General features: G+C 43.8%; 2 protein-coding genes across 6 annotated transcripts in view; one reads left to right on the top strand and one right to left on the bottom strand.

Annotated features, from left to right (window-relative positions):
- Positions 1-3,600: 3,600 nt before the first annotated feature.
- Positions 3,601-17,055, top strand: ppp1r1c (protein phosphatase 1, regulatory (inhibitor) subunit 1C). 2 transcript variants are annotated; one of them, XM_030379111.1, is made up of 6 exons: positions 3,601-3,874; positions 4,707-4,767; positions 5,697-5,734; positions 7,554-7,608; positions 11,638-11,841; positions 15,977-17,055. In XM_030379111.1, the coding sequence occupies exons 1-6, from the start codon at positions 3,794-3,796 to the stop codon at positions 16,042-16,044; spliced, it is 507 nt and encodes a 168-aa protein (XP_030234971.1). In that variant the 5' UTR covers positions 3,601-3,793; the 3' UTR covers positions 16,045-17,055. The 2 variants fall into 2 exon arrangements, with proteins under 2 accessions (XP_030234971.1, XP_030234972.1); XM_030379112.1 differs by lacking the exon at positions 15,977-17,055 and adding an exon at positions 12,619-13,249 and having other exon boundaries at positions 3,609-3,874.
- A 939-nt stretch (positions 17,056-17,994) lies between these two features.
- Positions 17,995-21,458, bottom strand: part of nckap1 (NCK-associated protein 1) — a 35,223-nt gene continuing 31,759 nt past the window's right edge. For all 4 annotated transcript variants that reach the window (XM_030379101.1, XM_030379102.1, XM_030379103.1 and 1 more), the window contains 3 exons: positions 21,104-21,213; positions 20,519-20,608; positions 17,995-19,820 (listed from right to left, as the gene is read on the bottom strand). In XM_030379101.1, coding sequence (XP_030234961.1) covers positions 19,704-19,820; positions 20,519-20,608; positions 21,104-21,213 — 317 coding nt within the window. In that variant the 3' untranslated portion in view covers positions 17,995-19,703. The remainder of the gene's footprint in view (positions 19,821-20,518; positions 20,609-21,103; positions 21,214-21,458) is intronic.

Below are 21,458 nucleotides of genomic sequence, written 5' to 3'. Positions count from 1 at the left end.
ATTGTTGCCCGCGATTGTCTCCCGCAGGAACCCCGCTGCCCGTGGCAGCGGGGCTCCGGCGGGAGACAATTGATGTGGAAGATTGATGTGGAAGTGTAAGTGGAAGAACCAGAGACGTCGGAGAACCCGACGCATTCGTTTGAGATTCATAATATCGTCTGGAGGCGCAGACAGCTTTTGGCCGTGATAATATATATTATATGATATAGATATCTATGTACAATATGATATTATTTAGATAATTTATGAGCTCCAGGACTCCTGCCAGAGCACCCGGAGTGTTCTAGAATATTTACAGAACACGGCTAAAGGCTGTGTGTGCCTCGCCATTGCGATGCATCCTCTGTAAACAGAGCGCATGGTACCGTGGCCGCGAGCTGCTCAGGGCCACACCCCCACCCTCCTCCTTGACCCGCCTCTCTCCTCCTCATTTGCATTAAAGCTACAGACACCGAAACGGCGTGTTTGGGGAAAGCTCAATGTGCGACTGGCTCGTAGTGGCTGTAATTCTGCACCATGGCTGAATTTCGGGAACGTCTTCAAATACTGTGTTATGGGCCCACTAATACCTATATTAAAGCATCCATAAAGTAGCATGCCATGGGACCTTTAAGCGCTCACTTTCTTTAATATTCATAACACATCCTATTCTGGATTCAAAATCCGGGATATGTCATTCCTGGGACCCATCTTGAAAGGCGACTCTGGTGTGATGAAGATAAAAACGTATGCCTTAAGGCGTGTGAACACAACTGGCCTGTGTTTACCCTAACCCTAGGTTTTTCATCACCTTACGAGATAAAAAAAAAGAAACGTTTTTTAATGATTTAGAGCTGTGATTCTCAGATATGTGTGTTGGATGTTGGGTTATTGGTCTGGGAAGAAGTGGGCCGTGGTGTGCAACGTCACAAGATGGAGAAGTTGCTTTGGCTTTAGGAGTCTCTTACTGTAGAGCTAGAGCCCTCAAATAGATTCTCTCTCTCTTTTCTGCCCTGATTCATATAAAAAAATGCAACATGCATCTCAAACATACTCTCTAGTCATTCTGTGGCCCAAATATTGTGTGTTTGTAGCACTTCCTGTAGGTCTACGACCCTTTTACCATTTTACTTTATTAATGCACTAATCCCTCATAAAACCTTGAAGTGGTATTAATGTCATGATTATCTGATTAAACAAAATTTATTTATTAAATTATACCTTTGGAATGGATTTGTCGGGCTACTCCGATTGATCAGAAGAAGAAATGTCATCCTCGGATCAATCTAAATCTACGTTTTTTTTTATTGAAAGAGCATCATCAGTAACATATTATACAACGGGGGACCTAAATCCAGCGATCTGATTGGTTCCCAACTGTTGTATAATGAGCGTATACATAACTGCTATGACGCCCGATCATTTTGTGAAAGTTTGCATATTACTCCGCGCCTGGAAGTAGAAACAGTTACAAAGTAAAACATATGTTGGATGATGGAGAGGGTGTAAATGTTGTTACTCCGGGAGTGAGCAAGGCGATGGAGAGACTAACGAAAGCTTAGGCACACGGCGAGTGAACTGCACCATAGGATAAATTGCCGGCGAACCGCTCTATCGGAGCCTTCTCTCGGAGGGATGCTAAAGTGTGTTGCATAGCGACAGTCGATGCATGGCGGCAGCCAGGAGGGACTACTTTTTTGTATTCTTTAATAAAGCGGCTACTTTCTTGGTTTCTTTTTAAATGTAGTGTGTCTATGACTTTCGTTTCGCCATAACAGTAACCGTTGTATAAAAGCAATAGATCACTTCAGTCAGTGGCATGTGCTCATTATACCACCGCGAAGGGGGTCGCCGGCCCTCCGCTGCGCGTCGTGGCCGGACAAGGCCCCTTAACAGTGGTATAATGAGCACATACCACAGCCTGGCGTGATCTAATGCTTAAATATAACACTACACATAATCGCTCAGATGACTACAGATGCAAAGACTTTGATTCAAACAACATGCAAACTGCATGGTTTCAGGGGCAGCAGCGTCCATATGAACCCCCATGTGAAACCGCTACATTAACTAACTAGAATTAACTAAACCACTGAAAGAAGATTATGAATATAAATGCAAATTTCTTGCTAAATTTCTTTCTGCATCCTCTATTTTGTTTTGGAGGACAGAAACTTCCCATGCCTGTGTGTTCTGTCAACCAGTCGTTTAGGCTGGAGATGTTGAACCTTTTCTGGCCTTTAGGTTGGAGAACACGTTGGTGGATCCTCAGACTCACACACGGACATCTGCTGCTTTAGTGCTATTGGCTCATTACAATTACAACTATTAATTTTTCCATATTCCTGCTCGTACGCAACATGTATTGAATAATCATAAAGTAAGTGATTTGGCATTTCTCTTCAAAAAAGAAACAAATTAATCTGCACGGTACAAATGCAATTTGGATTTTGGGTTTCATGTTGTTTCATGTTGGAATCAGACTGTGTAACATTTTCAATGCTCCATTGATGTGTGACGCATGCAATAAGAAATATAGAGGCAGAAACTTCTCTAAACGTCAGATCTGCTGCTGTTTCCACTTACCACCCAACAGGAGGCTCTTTGTACAGTGTGTGTGTGGATATATACAGTTCCTTCCAGCAATGTGAGCTACTAAATGTCTCTAGATTTCAGACACTAAGCATTTTGTGAAGTACTGGCAACAAACAGTTATTCAAGCGTGCTTTTGCATGTGCACACACACACACACACACACACACACACACACACACACACACACACACACACACATACGCACACACACGCATCATACACACACACGCTCACACACACACACACACACACACACACACACACACACACACATACGCACACACACGCATCATACACACACACGCTCACACACACAAACACATGCACTCATACGCACATGCACACTCAAGACGTCACCAGTGGTTGAAGGTCGCTCTGAGTGGGAGTTGGAAACAGAGAGAAAACAGTTGCATTAAATTCCTGTGTGCTCTCTCTCTCTCTCTCTCTCTCTCTCTCTCTCTCTCTCTCTCTCTCTCTCTCTCTCTCTCTCTCTCTCTCTCTCTCTCTCTCTCTCTCTCTCTCTCTCTCTCTCATTCCTTTGCACTATGATTCAGATTCACTTTAAGGATCCTCTGCTCAGGCAAGTAGCCAATCATTTCTGGGCTCCAGGCAGACAGACAGCAGTATGAGGCGCAATGATGTATTAAAAAGAAAATAAACCATTACCAGGTGTACAGTGACAAGACTTAACGGCTGTAATGTTCGACTGAAATCTTTCAGTAAGCTTAATTTGAAGTGGTTCTAAAGCCCATGGCAACACAAGCGGTTGCTAAGATGCTTTTGTGTTTACTTTTTGGGATTATTGTTGGCAGTTGTATCAGTTTGAATGGCTGTAGCGTTTTTTAGAAGTCACACGATGTCCTCTTATTAACTTCTCATCCATCTCTCTCTCTCTCTCTCTCTCTCTCTCTCTCTCTCTCTCTCTCTCTCTCTCTCTCTCTCTCTCTCTCTCTCTCTCTCTCTCTCTCTCTCTCTCTCTCTCTCTCTCTCTCTCTCTCTCTCTCTCTCTCTCTCTCTCTCTCTCTCTAAGTATTGTCAATTAGTGATAATGGAGCGTCCAAGCTGAGAAGAGCCACACCCCCTCTCTCCTCCCTTCTTCCTGTCTCCTCCCCTCTCACTCTCTCTCTTGGTTCTCTCTCTCTCTCTATCTCTCTCCTCCCTCTCTCCCCTTGTCTCTCTCTCCCTCTGTCTCTCTCTCTCTGTCCCTTAGTCAGTAATAATGGAGCCCAGCAGTCCTAAGAAGCTACAGTTCGATGTCCCCCCGCTCCAGGGCCAACTAGACCCCCAGGCCGCCGAACACGTGAGTCTGTGTGTGTGTGTGTGTGTGTGTGTGTGTGTGTGTGTGTGTGTGTGTGTGTGTGTGTGTGTGTGTGTGTGTGTTTGCGTGTGTGACGTTGTGTGTGTTTTTTCTCTCTGTGATATATGCGCAACAGTGCAAACATGTGTGTTCACCTAAATGTCCATAGGCTACTGGGTATGTGATGCGGTTATAGCACTGGGTTCAACCCCTTAAACCAGCATAGCTATATGATCATGGCTCTGTTCTGTTTCTGACGAGGTAGTCTTTATTTAAATTTAAACTTATTTAAATGTGTATTTCTATGTGTTGGGAACAGAGTTGGGGCAGCAAGCGGCGATCAATTTGACTGATAGTTTTACTGCTGTTGTTTACCTCTCTAGAGGGGTGAAGCCTGGAAGAGGATTAAACCACTGAGACTAAGGATTAAGGCTGTGATAACTGGCTAGTCAGGGTCCTACGACAGATTTAATGTTAATGTGTAGAATATGAAAGTCGTTGTATTGAGGATACAGAGATCATGTCGAATTGTTCAAACCACATTTGACAACATTTTGTATAGCAGATGGTGATTTCAGGAAATGTAATACAGTGGAACATGAATGTCCGAGGATTATTTCAGCTGCTTTTTTAATTGAAAGCAATTCTAATGCACAAGATATTTGTCTTTTAAGCAAATGTCACGTGCACACTACATGTCTGTGTGTGTGTGTGTGTGTGTGTGTGTGTGTGTGTGTGTGTGTGTGTGTGTGTGTGTGTGTGTGTGTGTGTGTGTGTGTGTGTGTGTGTGTGTGTGTGTACATGTGTGTACATGTGTGTGTGTGTCCCTTCCCAGATCCGTCGCAGAAGACCAACTCCGGCCACTCTGCAGATATACAGACTGCCCATTGGAACAGGTAGAGAGAGAGAGAGAGAGAGAGAGAGAGAGAGAGAGAGAGAGAGAGAGAGAGAGAGAGAGAGAGACAATAGTGCTGATGTATAGAGACCAGGGTTGAGAGAGCTCTGTGGGGGGGGGTTGTAATGGAATCTTTATTAAATTATTGTTGCAGTGGATGATAAGTGTTCTTTGTTCTGACTGGAAAGATGGAGATAAGTGTTTGTGTGTGTGTGTGTGGGGGGGGGGGGGGGGGGGGGGGGAGACAGAGAGGAGCAGGAGAGACAGAGAGGAGCAGGAGAGACAGAGAGGAGCACGAGAGACAGAGAGGAGCAGGAGGAGTAGGAGAGACAGAGAGTAGCAGGCTTGTGCGCTCCACACGTGTTTGTGTCTCAGAGGGTCGGCCAGATAGAGAGGGAGGAAGCCAGGGAGGAGTGAGGAGGGAGGTAAACAGAGAATGGGTGAGAAAGAGAACCTCATTACAAATCCTTCTCAAGGAACTGCTTAATTGTATAAAAGAGGTCAGCCTCTGTGTACCTGGGGCCAGCTGGTGAACGTGAGCCCGCTTGAGGGGCCTTAAAGACTCAATCCGGCTCCGAGGCCGCGACGCTGCTCATAAATAAACACTGAGACTCTTTGAATACTCTTTCAAACAACGTGTGCAGTGGAATGTGGGCCTGCTAACACGTCATCATTTTGTAACAGGTGCAGAGATATTAGAATAAAAGAACGATGCAAAACATTTTGAGTTTTTTGTTTGAAGACCCCTGTGGCTCTTACATTAGTGGGTGTGAGACTTTGGTCCTTTAGTCCAATGACAGATTGAGGTTGTTTTTAAGAATGAAACCAGTTAACAACTCTCACCAAGTGTATCTCTCTCTCTCTCTCTCTCTCTCTCTCTCTCTCTCTCTCTCTCTCTCTCTCTCTCTCTCTCTCTCTCTCTCTCTGCAGATGCGGGAGGACAGAACACTGCAAGTGGAGAGACGCAGGTTTGTATATTACATCACACACACACGCACGCACACACACACACACAGTTCTAAAACAGACCAAGATTATGTTATTGTTATCTGGTTATTTATTTATTCTTTGTTTGAAAGCGCATTTTAATAGCCTTACAATGACAGACCGTTTCCTAACCGCACATTAGTCTGATACCTCTCAGTTAATTTATGACTTCCAAGGAGCGTTATCAGCGGCACCGACCAAAACGCCTCTGGACGCCATCGGAGAGACCGACGACCACATCAAGGGAATGCACGACCCATCAGCTGCACCCATCTTGGTTGTGTATGACAATAAACAACCAACAACCAAACAAACAGCTCCCAAAGGGTGCCCCTCTGTACGTCCCCATATCAGATAAGAGGTTGTAATGGTCTGCTGGAGATCTGTGTGAGCGGGAGGAGGGACAGGCCAGGGGCCCCTGAGCCAAAGGACCTACGGAAATGGCTCCACAGAGCTTGACCAGTTCTCCTGAACCAGCTGATTATGCAATCAGCTGGCTATTTGATAATTAGCAGTTTTAATCTGAATTTTGGCGGCTGGTTGACTGGTAACCAGAAGGTTACTGGTTCGTTCCCCCGCTCCTCCTAGCAGAGTGTCAAGGTGTCCCTGAGCGAGACGCCTCACCCTTACTGCTCCTGATGAGCTGCTTGCGTCAGCAAAATCCCCTCAATGTCAATGTTAATTTTATACAGTCCATGTGCGTAACACCTCCACAGACGGCTGGGGACACAGCGTTGTCCTGCTCTTTACTGTTGTGCATCTAGCAGGATGCCCTTCTCAGCATTAATTCTAATATCATATCCATTGAGGACATTTTGAAACTTGACATATCTACATGAATTGTGTAATACTAAGGCCCAAGTGCTGCTGCATGACTCCTGGGCAGGTGCACATCGCTAGACACACAGGACTCATACTGATGACCCGGGTTGCTGTCCAAATAGCATACTTTTTCTTTTTACCTGCAGTACGTACTTGCAGCTATCCTAACAGTACATACTGTTGCACACAGTATGACTTTTGCAGGGTCAGTCAAGGATCCTCTGCTGCGCAGAGCATTGTGGGCAAAAGCCAAAAAGCATGCTGGCTTGCTTACTGCGAACTGTGACCGTATGTAGTTCAACATCCTGGTATTTTTGGCGTACTGTATTTTCCATGCTACTGTATGTATTGGGACATACTAAATCTTTTTCTGGCATTCTAGAACGTATGGTAGTCTGGGTATTGGAAGTTGAAACGCAGGGCAAGTCTTTACTTAATGGAATGATGTATCAAATCGCTGTAATTCAGAGTGTGGTCAATGTCAAATATCAATGTCCATTATCAAAATCAATGTTCAATATCAATGTCAGATATCAATGTCAATGTCTAATATCAACGTCCAATATCCAAAAAACAAGGTTTAAACGACATGGTTCTATTGAGATGTGTGATGTGTGAATACACCACCACAGCAAAGCCTCTCTGTAGGCCTACAGGTGACTTTTAGTTTCGATGTCGGTACGTCCTGGTGGGCCTCATTACTGTAGAACCTTGAGCTGGGATCTCCAGGCCATAAACACTGTACAACAAACCTAGTGTCTACAGCCTCTCAACAACAATACATGAATGCACAACGGCGAGTTACACTATTTAATGGTGCATCCTGTTCCAGAACCACAAACACACTTTAGTGGATCCTAAAAGGATCCAGTCGTGTACTTTAGTTTAGAAAGTCTTCCGTATCAATGTGAATGATGTTATGTTTCCCCATCGTCTCTGTGGGTGGTAACAGCAGATATCTCTGTGTTCTCTCCATAGGATCCAGAGGCTGCTCAGAGGAAGCAGGGGACCTACGCTGCGCCCACCATGAAAGGTAAGGGCACCCCAGTCCCGGACATCCACCCCATCCTACTACACTACAGCCCTTTGTGTCAAAGCCATGCAGAGAGCATAAGACCGCTAGTGACATGTTTGTACAGGGTCCGACTGCAGCTGTCTCCACACCGGCGCCTCTCCGTGCTATGTCTGCTGTGTTTGTTGTCCTGAGTTGCCCGATTGGTGTTTTTTTCGTTTTAGCTTGGGTTATCAGATTGTTTATTTCCTAGCGGTTGACCTCGCTTGTTTTTTTTTACCCCCCACCTCCTCCACTTTATTTCCCGTAGGATTAATAGAGCAGGGAGCGGGGTGGAGGGGGGGGGGGGACAGGCCTCTGAACCAGACCCCATACGGGCCCTCTCTGCCCTCCGGCGTCAGGCCTGGCTGTAATAGAGGCCAATCACATTGCTTTGCTCCGTTTTCCCATCCAACATTAAATTGAACACAGAATTATATTATGGAAGTTAATACAATCACAATCTCCATGAATGTGTGAGAGTGTGTGTGAGTGTGTGAGTGTGTGTGTGTGTGTGTGTGTGTGTGTGTGTGTGTGTGTGTGTGTGTGTGTGTGTGTGTGTGTGTGTGTGTGTGTGTGTGTGTGTGTGTGTATGTGTGTGTGTGTGTGTGTGTGTGTGTGTGTGTGTGTGTGTGTTTGTGATAGAGAGATAGAAAGCGAGAGAGACTTAAAATGACTTTCTCCAAAGAAAGCAAAGCATGCCGTTCCTGTCGACTCCTTTGAGCCCTAGTGCTGGGCTCACTAGCCAACATCCATGTCTGCTGCCAGAGAAACAGTGGATCATTTATTACAGCCTGTATCCTGTGCTACATGAACATAACAATATAAGGTATATTAGCTGCTGCATGACCATAACAGAACTACATCAACTGAAGAGCTACATGGCCATAACAGAACTACATCAACTGAAGAGCTACAAGACCATAACAGAACTACATCAACTGAAGAGCTACATGACCATAACATAACTAAATCTACTGAAGAGCAGAACTGCATGACCATAACAGATTACATCAACTGAAGAGCTACATGACCACAACATAACTAAATCTACTGAAGAACAGCTGCATGACCATAACAGTACAGTTTGTCTTCTGTCTACTGTAGAAGCTGCTTCATAACCATTACAGTACAGTTTGTCTACTGTAGAAGCTACTGCATGACCATTACAGTATATCTGCTGTAGAAGCTACTGCATGACCATTAAAGTACAGTATGTCTACTGCAGAAGCTACTGCATGACCATTATAGTACAATATGTCTGCTACAGAAGCTAATGATCATTACTGTTCAGTATGTCTACTATAGAAGCTACAGCATGTCCATTACAGTACAGTATGTTTATGTAGAAGCTGCTTCATGACCATAACAGACAATGAAAGCACTTTGTTATCATGCTCATTCAGCCACACTAGGCCTGTGATTTACTACAGAGCATATTAATTTAATGTAGGAGTATCTGCATTTTTATATGGATGGGTGGCAGCATGATTATTATTTTGTTGTCGTATATGGTTGAAGGAGGGAGAGAGAGAGAGAGAGAGAGAGAGAGAGAGAGAGAGAGAGAGAGAGAGAGAGAGAGAGAGAGAGAGAGAGAGAGAGAGAGAGAGGGAGAGAGGGAGAGAGGGAGAGGGAGAGAGGGAGAGAGAAGGGAGGGCTCCACACCAGTGGGTAGAGTACTTCCAGGAAATCGAGACGGTAAAAGCTTATTGATCACCTCTGAGTGCTGTGTGATTGTGTGTGTGTGTGTGTGTGTGTGTGTGTGTGTGTGTATGTGTGTGTGTGTGTGTGTGTGTGTGTGTGTGTGTGTGTGTGTGTGTGTGTGTGTGTGTGTGCGTGCGCGTGCTCGTGCGCGTGCAAGTGTGTGTGTTTGGTGACCACTGGGACTGCTGCTGGTGAGCTAATGTACCATATGGCTTATACGTACATTTAGAAATCCATTCATATGGATGATAATCCATTCCATGAATATTTTAAAATAAACGTATGTCATTCAATTGTATTTTAAACTGACAAATACACTCATCTACAAATATTATCAGCCAAATTTCTTATGCTAATGCATCATCTCCCATTGAGTTTGTTATCGTCCAAATGTTCGAACATTGGTTACACACATGTAACATAGTTACACATTGTTGAAAAAGTAACATGTAACCTGTTCTTTTACAGCCTCACTAAACCCATTTTAAGCTCAACAGAAGCCTCCTCATTCTTAAGTCTTTCATAAGCCAGGCATGGTCAGTGAAGCACTTGTGTTAAATTGGATGATATCCTATCGATTGGTGTGCTGCCTTCCTGCCTGAGATATGATCAGTCCTGCTCCACAAGCTCAGTACCTGGCAGAAAAAACCCTGAGTCTGAACGCAACAAAGTGCTTTTCAATATGTGCAGGTCCCACCAGTCCTGGAGATGGAAGGAGTGCATGATGAGATTACCTTAACGCAGTGCAACGCTCACACATTCAGACCGTTAAGCAACAACCTTTATTCGTTACAATCTATTATAATCAGCATTCCTTCGCTTGATCTTTGGTTTTTGTTTGCTTTTGTTCTTATCTTGGGTTTCAGTTAACGTTATGTGAACCTGATCCTGTTGTTTAAGAGTGAAAGCAGAACATGGTGTTGGGTCGTGGGAGATTTTGCTGACGGGTTCAACCTTAATGTATGGAAGGCCTGCTGCCACACCGCTGATGTCGTTCTCATCCCATTTGAAGAATGTAGATGGATTCATTTAGATTAACAATCCAGTCAATAGTTTTAGCATTGCGACTTTTATGAGAACATGTACTTTGAATATATTTACACTTTATTTTCTGTCTGCTAGAAAATTGCATGCAAACTGTTGCATTAATTAAAATAATAAGCCTTTATAGCAGAGGATATACGCATGTTTCATTGTTTCATGTTTGTATAAACTAACACACCAAATCATTACACATTGTATGCAAGTGGTACTCACTTCAGAGCCAAAGGGGTGGAGCTGGACCTAGTGTCTGGACCTCTCTGGATATAGTCCATCTGGGGTTTGGGTTTTATACTGATCAGTCAGTCCCATTAGGATTTCGGTTATGGTTAGGTTCATGTGTTAAGGTTAGGGATTATGGTTAGGTATAGGTGTTAAAGTCGGGATTATGGTTAGGTTTAGGGGTTAAGGTTATGGTTCGGTTTAGGGGTTAAGGTTAGGGTTATGGTTAGGCTTAGGTGTTAAAGTTAGGTATTATGATTAGGTTTAGGGGTAAAGGTTAGGGATTATGATTAGGTTTAGGGGGTTAAGTTAGGGTTATGGTTAGGTTTAGGTATTAAGGATAAGGTTATGGTTAGGTTTATGTGTTAAGGTTAGGGATTATGGTTCAATTTAGGTGCGAAGGATAGGGTTATGGTTAGGTATAGGTGTTAAGGATAGGTTTATGGTTAGGTTTATGTGTTTAGGATAGGGTTAGGGTTATGGTTATGATTAGGTAGATCCAACTAGGTTCTAGTACGGATCAGGCTAGGGTTAGGGTTATTGTTATTGTTAAGGTTAGGTAGAACAAACTGGGTTCTGGTATGGATCGTGACACTCACACGTGCGGTTCTCCCTCATTGTTTTGTTTTATATCTTTGTTCTGTCAGGACAGGGCTATTTCTGTCATGGGTAGCAGTTAGAGTTATCTTCTGCAGCTAGATGCTTCTCGAACTTGCGCTACAAATTTGAGTCAAACTAATGCCTTTGGGTTGGGACGTGGCTGGACCTAGAGGTGGAGCTGGACCTAGAGTTGGAGCAGGCTGAGCTCCACCCATTGGCTCTGCACTGAGCAGCCTCTCATTATTTTGTAGTAGTTGTTGTGTTCAGCATGCCCCCCCAAAAGCCACAATGAACATCCTGGTTATCATGATCACAACAAGATGACGACAGGGCGACTTTAAGCACCCAAGCCCCCAGAGTATTATGCTCGAACCTGCAGTGGAGTATCAGGCTATTACTTGAAGTGGTAGCATTGTTCTACCAGGGACTACTTTCTCTCTCCAGAGCTTCAGATGGGGGTGGAGCAACATCTTCTCGGTCCAGACGTCTGTGAGACTGACGGCCAAATGAGTCCCATCACAGCACAGCTTTATGGCAGTCCTGCTCTGTGGGACAATCACAATGGGCCGGAGGAGGCCAATGGGAATGAGACAGTGCTGCTTTTGGCCAATGAAGCGAGAGGAGTAGCAGACAGCAACAGTTCAGGGGGTAAATACCTTTAAGATTTAACAAACGCATTCACGCACGTGGCACAACGTTCCTGAGTTGTTGTCTATGGCTACGGATACTGTTGTAAATTAAGTGCTTTTAAGGGAGGAGAGAGGATTGCCACCTATCACAGCAATGATCAGTTGCAGGATATACATTTGTAATAAATAAAGGAATAAAGACATTTAAGCTTTCTCTTTATTGGGTTAGATCCCACATGGAAGGCAAGTGAAGGCATGCAGACCAACCACACTGTGTTTAACATGATGACAGAATCACAGTGACACATTGACCGAATGCCTTTGAGAAAGGGCCATAAGCCGAACCATGTCAACAACCATAAGTAGCCTGTGAAAAGTATCAAGTATTATTTGTCAGTTATCTATAATCTCAGGCTGTGATTATAGACAACTGACAATTAATACCTTTGAGGGATAAACACTTGAGTGTTTTTCTACATAATTGCCAAAGCAATCCTCAAAGTTGCCCTGCAAACCCAGAGGAAATGTATTACACTTGAGAATCAATGATTTTTATATCTACACCACTAGTGGCTTCTTTTGTGATTTGAATAAATAACTTAATAATATCATGCTTTCAAAACTGAACCCACAGGCCTACATAAAAAGGTTTCTTCTTCTTTTATCAACACACCACGAGCAACAGACTAACCTCTCTTCTGTCTCTCTGTCCCCCGTCTCTCTCATCTGTCTGCATCGCGGTAACCCCTGTGTCTCGCCCATACCTCCCTCCTCGCTCTCTCTCTGTCTTTCTCAGACTTGTCATGTGACCATAAAGAGGAAGTTTCCAGTCCGGGCTCCGTCTCCCGATAGCTACCTTCTACCTCACGCACACTCCTGCTTTTCCTTCTCTCGAACCCTTGATGCCTTTCTGTTCTCTCTGTCTCTCTCTCCTCTTTCCTTGTGCTCCATCCATCCCAATGTCTCTTTCCCAATAAGCACACCAGACTCTGTGTGTTGACAACAAACAATGATGTCTTTGAAATGTGGGGAAAAACACTCATAAGCATGCCAGATGCACACACTCATAAACACATAAAAACTACACACACGCACACACATATATTTCCCCCCACCACACACACACGCACGCACACACATTTTTACACAAAAGTGTTCTCAAAAGGATTCCTGAAGCTACTCCTACGGGTGATCTGATGAAATTGTGCTTGTTGAAGAAGTTGCTGTGAATAAAGTGAATAATATTGAGATACATATTATGGATGTCTTAATAATAGATATTTGTTTTATTCTAGTTCATTTGCTAACTTAAATGACATTTAAACATGTAAGACATGGTGTGGTGGGACTGGATTATCCGATTATCCGATTATACTTCTGGCTCATTTAGCACAGAAACATTAAAATAAAGAGTCTCTTTAACATTATCCTTCACCAACATACTTCCACTGTCTCTCTGGGGCAGACACACACACACACGGACCCACGCACCCATGCACCCGCGCACACACGCACGCACTCATCAGAGTTTTCCTACCCAGGCTTTGTCAGATGCGCCCCCCTCTGCAGACAGCATTGGGGCGTTCCTCTCAGACCGCCCCATCGCTGCAGGGCTGGCTGACCTTAGGGTCTCACGGTCCCCCTCCACAGTGTGTCCGCATGTCTCCTGCTGCACCTGTATGTCCCCCCCCCTCTACTCCACCACCAGGGGCTGGTACCTCCAAGTAGTGGAGCGGCCCCTTAGGCACACGTCAACAGGTTCTCAACTCTGAAACCATTGTCTCCTATTCAACCACACATGTCACCTATGTTGACAATCCAAAAGCGTGTGTGTACTGATTGTGTTGATTATTGCGTGGATTTTTCCTCCAGATCTTTTTCCATTTGATTTAGTCTTGATTTCTCGTCGTGATGTACTACGTTGTTGCGATGGTCTGTGTTTCCTCCCCCCTGGGTAGAGCACTTCCTTAAGGAGGTGTAGAAACCCCCGGCCCAGAGATTTTTTACTAGTGATTTAGTGGAGCTTTACTCAGATGAATTACCCCTGTTTGCCAAAAGACCCTCCCGCTCTGAGTGATAAAACCATTGTAACTCTGCTGGCTTCACTATATACACTATACCAATATCATTTGTCTAAATCACTTTGTTGGGCCGATGCTGCCTAGACTTTAGTTTGAGTGCTCTCCAGCCACAAATCTAAACGATTTTAATCTATCACTGGCTATAGCACTTGAGAGGTTGGGATCAATGCGGGTCAACATGCATTGATATTTAGCTGTATACACATATACACGGCAATCGACAAATGTACTTTATACAACAATGTCTTATCCAAAAATATATATATAATATAGATATATAATAGCTTTTACTATTGTGGCGATAGCGCACAATAGTAGATAACCTGCTCTTAGGAAGGTTTCGGCACAAATGTAAGTGATTTTTACAAATCCCTATGGTAACGGATTTAGTCAAATCATTAGATGACAGAATTACACTAAATAAAGCTATATGTTAAAATGTAGATTATTTTCCTATTGCAACCCTGGAAACCTGTTTTTATTCCTTATTCCATAACAAGCACTCGAGCACAAACACACGCACGCACGCACGCACACACGGACACCCAAGCACACGCACACAGATTAACACACAACCTGCCCATTACTTTACTTTGGTTCCCTTAGCTTCCCCTTCCGTGTGTGAGGGTTGGTTTCAACACAAACTATTGGAAGTGGTCGTGCCCTTAGCTCCCCCTGTAACTGTCCAACAAACGCACGTCACACCTCACCAGGAGATGATTTCAGCAGAACGGCCGTCCCCCACTGGAAGGAGCTGAGGAAAACTCCTATTTATTAGTTCACTGCAGACCTTTTTCCTCTGCAATGGTCGGTCGATCATGCTCCAACTTGCTTTGATTTTAATATATCACCGTTTGATGTAATTGCCACATGGCCTTGGTTTGTTGATACAAACTGATTTGTCATCAGCCTGGTCTGGTCAAACATGCATACTCCAATGAATGTTATGATAGGAGGTATGGAAACTATTCTACAAATCATAGATAGATCAATCAATCAGTTTATGTATCGACATATCTTTCTCTGCATATCTATCTATCTATCTACATCATATCATTTATTATCACTCACTATAATTTATTATTATTTGGAGCAGAATTGAAAACTTACAAAAAAAAATTACAAGCAACTATTTCAAAAAGATTACAGTCCATCAACTATGCTGCTCCAATCTCTCTCTCTCTCTCTCTCTCTCTCTCTCTCTCTCTCTCTCTCTCTCTCTCTCTCTCTCTCTCTCTCTCTCGAGAGAGAGAGAGAGAGAGAGAGAGAGAGAGAGAGAGAGAGAGAGAGAGTACAGTCTGTTCCCTGAGGTACTTTAATCTGTACTGATGGAGGATTTAGGAGCAGACATTTCCTGTTCCTGTGGCTGCGTCCCAGACAGAGAGGGCCCCTGCTGGGGGCCAGGCCCCTGCTGGGGCTGTGGCTCCTGGCACTGCTCCACACATTCTTGACCATCTACCTGCCTTCTTACCTCATGGATAAGCCACACACTACAGGGGGGATTATGGAACAAATTGGGCACAACAAATTATTAATTATGCGACTCGTAAGAACGTATTAATGTAATTTCTGTTACATGGTTGGCAGCCTGAATGTGGACTTTGATATGAACTTGACATTACGAGACAAAAGCAACAACAGATATGTTGGAAATGCGCAGCGATGTAGAGGTTATTTTGGTGGTTATCGTCATGCCTAAAAAAATGACAGATTCCTATAAAGGACGACTATGACGGTATCTGGAAGACAGCAGTGACGTAAGGGCTCATGTACACTGGAGCTAAAGGCTTTCAACATCATTCTGATAGCAGCGCCACGGCTACACTTAATGCAGGTGTGTGTGTGTGTGTGTGTGTGTGTGTGTGTGTGTGTGTGTGTGTGTGTGTGTGTGTGTGTGCGTGTGTGTGTGTGTGTGTGTGTGTGTGTGTGTGTGTGTGTACATCTGTGTGTTTCTCTGTGTGTCTTTTCCCATTACTGTGTCTGTTTCTGCTGCATGAATGCATGCGTGCGTGCGTGCATGCGTGCATGCGTGTGTGTGTGTGTGTGTGTGTGTGTGTGTACGTACGTGCCTAGGCAAGCATTCCCAGCCGGACCCTTCTCTACCTGAGGAAGACGAGGACACCGCACCACCGCAAGACTGAGTGACCAGCGATGACATCATCATCATCATCATCACCATCACACTAGCTCCACCCTTCATCAACTTAACTTTAAGGGCCACCGTCTCTGCACTGGCAGTAGATCAGACTCCAGATCAGCCACAAGTGCGCCCTCATTATTATTGACATTCAGTTTGGCCAGTAGCCAGGAGACAATGAACTAGTTAAATTGTACACCTTTTCTCTTTTAGATGGAGCTATTCATTGTGTTTATTTTCTGTCTTGTAGAATCGTCCCCTGTATATCGAATAAATCAATGGGCCTAACTATGCTGCAGGGTAGCAAACGGCCTCAATGATTCTACATAGACTGACGGGAAACCAATAAATATTAATAACTACAAAGCATTAAGTTGTGATTGTTTTTAGAGAATAAATGTAGTCAACCGTGAGTTAGGGGGAAAGTGAAAGTTTGTACACACACAGCATATTCATCTTTTTACCCCGTGGCCTTTCTTGTATTTTTTTCTATTTAGATAAACTATTGTCATAACCATAGAAACATATAACAAATATATACGCTTTTCTTTTTAAGTGTAAATTGCAAATAAATAATTGTATTTTTTTTTCTGCATTTCATAGCACGTTTAGGGAATATATCCAGTGAATGACACTACAATGTAAATGTTTTTGGTAATTCAAACTCAAATTAAACCCATTTATTTGTCATTTAACTACACAGGCAGAATCCAAGAGACAGGTTAAAAGACTGAGAAAACAGCAACCACATCAAATGGTATAATGTGTCCATGTTTTCACCCCCTTACAGTATACTGCAGTAGAAACATCACACACTATGTGTTAAGCAGGGAGAATACAAAGCCATGTACTCGGCTGCCCAAAAGAAGGGGTGGAAAACCTTTTTTGCTAACAATATTGTACTTGTACAGCGAGTACAATGTTGAGCTACTTGTGTTTCACTTGACTTACATTTTTGACTTTATTTTACTGTCCTGCTTGTATTTTACCTGTGAAATATAAAATATTTACCAAGTCTTTCTTATTCAATACACTTTTTGAGGGCAAGGTATTTTTTAAGTCAGGGTGAAATAGGATCTTCATGTGAGTAAGTAAACATGGTTTTATATCAAATACCTTTACAACTTTAGAGAACCCTTTGGTGGAGGACTTTTATTTTCATAGTGTTCTTGAGTACTCCCCCCCCCCCCCCCCCCGCCATCACTGAACTAAATACCCCAACATCAACAGAGTACTTTGTATTCCCTCAGCACAGCATGTAATTGGCGTTTCATGTTTATTCAGTTTCTAGAACTATACTCACTGCGTCCCCAACGAGTTCGATGTATCGTGGGCATAGAAAATGAATGTTGGATCCGGAGTAAGTGTACAGATTACTAAACACCACTATGGAATGTTATGTTATTTAGAATGAGAACAGCAAGCTTTCAATCAGCGGACAGATGTCATGTAAGAAAATAACCATCAGTAGAGGACCAACACATGACATGGATTAGGGCGTCTGTTTGTAGCCCTTGCCATGCATACGATTATTTAAAAGCAGACCAAAATGTAGAGACATTAACTCTGTACCAGCCCGTCTGTTTTTATCAAGCCGGTGGTTAATAGTCGTGTCCAAATAGGTGCAATGGGGGAGGGGGATGTCCAAATTGCTGTTTCCAAAACAGTCTGTGCTCTCAGACACCCGTCCAGCCTCTGGGAATAATTTCAGCATGGAATAGCAGGAAAAGCTTATTTTCCTGCTCTCCCCAACATGGAAACTGTGAAACGGATGACATGATCCCACAAGGTCTTGGACTTTGAAAAGAGCCATTGTCTGCGTCAATGAGTCGATCTTTTACTGGCTCACATCAAACTCATCAGCCATCTGGACATTTCAGGTGTTGGTCTGCATGTTGTCGATTGTATGCATTCTGTCAATCACAAACCATGGGTCAAATAAGTTATATTTGAGTGATGTGCAAAACACCTAAACAAATTCTTTATTTTTTTTTAACAGAATATTTATTAAGATTGATTTTAGTGTTAACTCTTAAAAAAAAAAAAAAAAAGCAACACATGCAAAACACTTTTAAACCACTATTTTCTTTTTTTAAATGCATGTAAAAATATTGCAGTGTGCTCCCCTCCCTTTAGAAACAGAGGGCTGAGCCCCTGCTAAAGAAACATGTTGCATTAGCAGTGATGCTTAGACACAACCCCACCCTACGCTTGATCATAAAAATAATATCGACACTTATGGTGACGCTAGACTGGGCTGAACACGAGCCCGCAGGTCACCTGCTCAGCAACGCGTCAGACAGGTTCACAAAGTGTTGGCGCCTGCATTCTCTTCTCAGCCTAATCTGGGCCGTGTGGTGAAGGAGCAGGCCCCCAGATGGTCGGGACCATCACTATGGCCGTATCGCCAACCACCAGGCAGATCACCCCATAACACACGTCGCGTCGAGGCCCTGGTACACAGTTTGGAGTTTTGACACATTTGGCTAATCATTTATCATCATCATAAAAACAAAAACATAATCAGTAAAAACAGACATGTTTAGTTCACATCAAAGCAGAATACAGATATCATACCTTTACCCACAAAAGTTATTACTAGTTAGAAAAAGGAAAGAAAAACAAAACCACCATGTTACAACAAATGTGTATGCTCACTATGAAATGTCGGAAGAGTTTGTACGGGTGTACTTCTAGTGTTCTCAGTAAGTTAGTGTCTGCGTGTGTGTGTATGTGTGCGTGTATGTGCATGTGTTTACATACGGTACAGTTACAAGCAACAAGTCTTTCATTATCAATACAGGAATCATTACACTCTTCAAAATAAAAGCATAACCCCCACGTCACATCATCACACCCATTCACATAATAAAATCATCCAAATCCAAAACCACGAGCAAGTCTTCTGAACACCTCAATTCAAAACAAAAAAAGAAAAGTAAAAGGAATATTTTAGTTTCTCAACTATATATATATATTTATATTTATATATTTGTTCATTTTAAACCAGCTATGGTTAAGGTATACGCGTTGCTATGGTCATGGTCCCCTTGGCAACAAAGATCGTGATCCCCCTAACTCATTTCCAGCTGTTTTTTAGTGTTACCGTTTCCACACCAAGGCGCCCGCCCGCTTTAATACGCCGTTTGGGTGTGTAAAATGTGTGCGTTTGTGTAGTGTCTGCATATAGCTCTGTGTGGGACTCAGTGTTCAGGGGGAGTTCGCATTAATAGCTTGTCAGTGTGCTGTTGAGGGTCGTTTAGTGGGTCAATGTTTTTGTCAACAGTGTGTTTATGAAGTTGTGTGTCAACGCCCCGTTGTACACAGAATGGTAGTGTGTGTCTGTGTGTGTCTTTGAGTGTGTGTTCGGGGGCGTGGGGGTCTAATAGAGGCGGCCCCCCTTCTCCTGCCGTCGCGATCGTTCCATGTAGTAAACTGTAGTGTGGAAGGGTCAGAGTGGGGTCAGAGTGTTCAAACGTGCCAATGGCTGGCGTAGTATGGAGTGTGTGTAGTGCGTTGTGTCGCATTTCCTATTTTTTTTGCCACACAAATTGCACTAAGGCTGTTTTGTGCATTTCTGTGAGCCTGATGTTGCGGGGGCGTGTGTGTGTGTGTGTGTGTGTGTCCGCCCGGCGGGCCTGTCGTGCGTGCGTGCGGGTGCATCTAGGCGTTGGCGCTGATGCTCTGCTTGTAGACGGCGTGGTAAGCGTTACGCAGCAGCACGTAGGGGAAGCACGACTCCAGCAGGTCCATGGTGAGGAAGGGCGACTCCTGGACGATCTGAAACACAACAAGCCGTTAGGGGCCCGTTGCCCACAGGGACGCGACCAGTGTTGGGGTTAGACCAGTGGGTTTACGTGTAGACACCCTAGGGCTGCTCGGCTACAGCAGCGCTGTAGCCGAGCAGCCCTAGGGTGTCTACACGTAAACCCACTGGTCCAACCCCAACACCAACCCCGACACAATGACCCTCCTTTCTTGAGGTGACAACTGGCGGAGTCCACGACACACTGCTAGCAGAGCTAGGCGCTCAGGATTGCAAAAAGCAGCGAGCATAAACCTTGGTCTCCATTGATGAAAGGTTAATAACGACGACATGATCAGGGCCTGAAGGAGGCGACAACACAAACCAACGCGGTGAGCATCTTGGTTTAGACTCAATGACACACAGACACTGACCATCTGTGTGTCATTGAGAAGAATTTTTGAAAAAGTAGAGTCTCTGAATCCATGGTGAACCTGACCAGTATTAATCTCATTCTCTTTCCCTCTACACTTTATTTATTTATTGTTTTCACATAACAGAAGAAAGCGCTTGACTGCTTTGTTCACATTTCCTCCTGTTTCTGAAGCCTTTATTAACAAAAGCTGCTTTGCACTTAATCCTGCTTTAAAACAAAAAAGCCACTATGAACCTTCATCCAAACCAAGCTGAAGAGTCGGTATAGGAGGTGGACTATATCATGTGCTGCTCTCACCATGTCCAGCAGCAGGTACACTGACTCTCTGTTGCGGGTCGTCATCTTGTCCGTCTCCTGGCCAATCTTCAACAAGCTGGATGAGGCCAGCTGCACACACACACACACACACACACACACACACACACACACACACACACACACACACACACACACACACACACACACACACACACACACACACACACACACACATTAATTAATTGCAAGTTTAATTTAAGTAAAGGAAACGGGTAGTAGATTATAATTATTGTATGAGTTAATGAAAGGGGGTGGGACTAAACAAGTGTATACTTCTTCCCACTCCTTTTCAAATGTGTTAAGAAGGAAAAATCGAGCATTGTTTTTGTTTCTGTCATTTGATGACATGTTCCTTACATATCTGAAATAAAAATGTCAAATCAAATCTTATGAAAAACACACATGTTCAAATAGCACTTCTTCAAAGTGTGTTTTTGTGAAGGGACAGAGCAATAGCACCTGAAGGCAGGGCATGCAGAAAATAAATTATTATTTACAAATATTGGTTGTTCTTCTCCATATATGAGTGAAGATGGATGGTAGGAGGATACTGGGGGGTCTTACCGCCAGGAACTCTTTGAGGCGGTCCTCTATGCTGCCCTTGTGGATGGTGAAGAGCGCCGCAGCGATCTGGTTGACGGCCTTGGCCAGGCAGTGAATGTTGTTACAGTGGCCTGCAGGGGGCGCAAGTGCACTACGTTACTCTTACAAGCAGGTGGATCATTTCCCTCCCACTCACTTAAAAGCCTGCAAACGCTTGTTAGGGGTCCAAGCCAACAGGTTGGATCCCTATTGTTTTTGTAAGGATTATTATTAGGGGTCCAAGCCAACAGGTTGGATCCCTATTGTTTTTGTAAGGATTATTATTCCTATTATTATTATTATTATTATTCTTACCTCCCTAAAAGTGTGCCCACAG

This window comes from Gadus morhua, chromosome 15 (assembly GCF_902167405.1).
Source record: "Gadus morhua chromosome 15, gadMor3.0, whole genome shotgun sequence".
Classification (NCBI taxonomy): domain Eukaryota; kingdom Metazoa; phylum Chordata; class Actinopteri; order Gadiformes; family Gadidae; genus Gadus; species Gadus morhua.
Note: the sequence above shows the minus strand (reverse complement) of the source record. Positions and strands in the feature narration are given on the sequence as shown.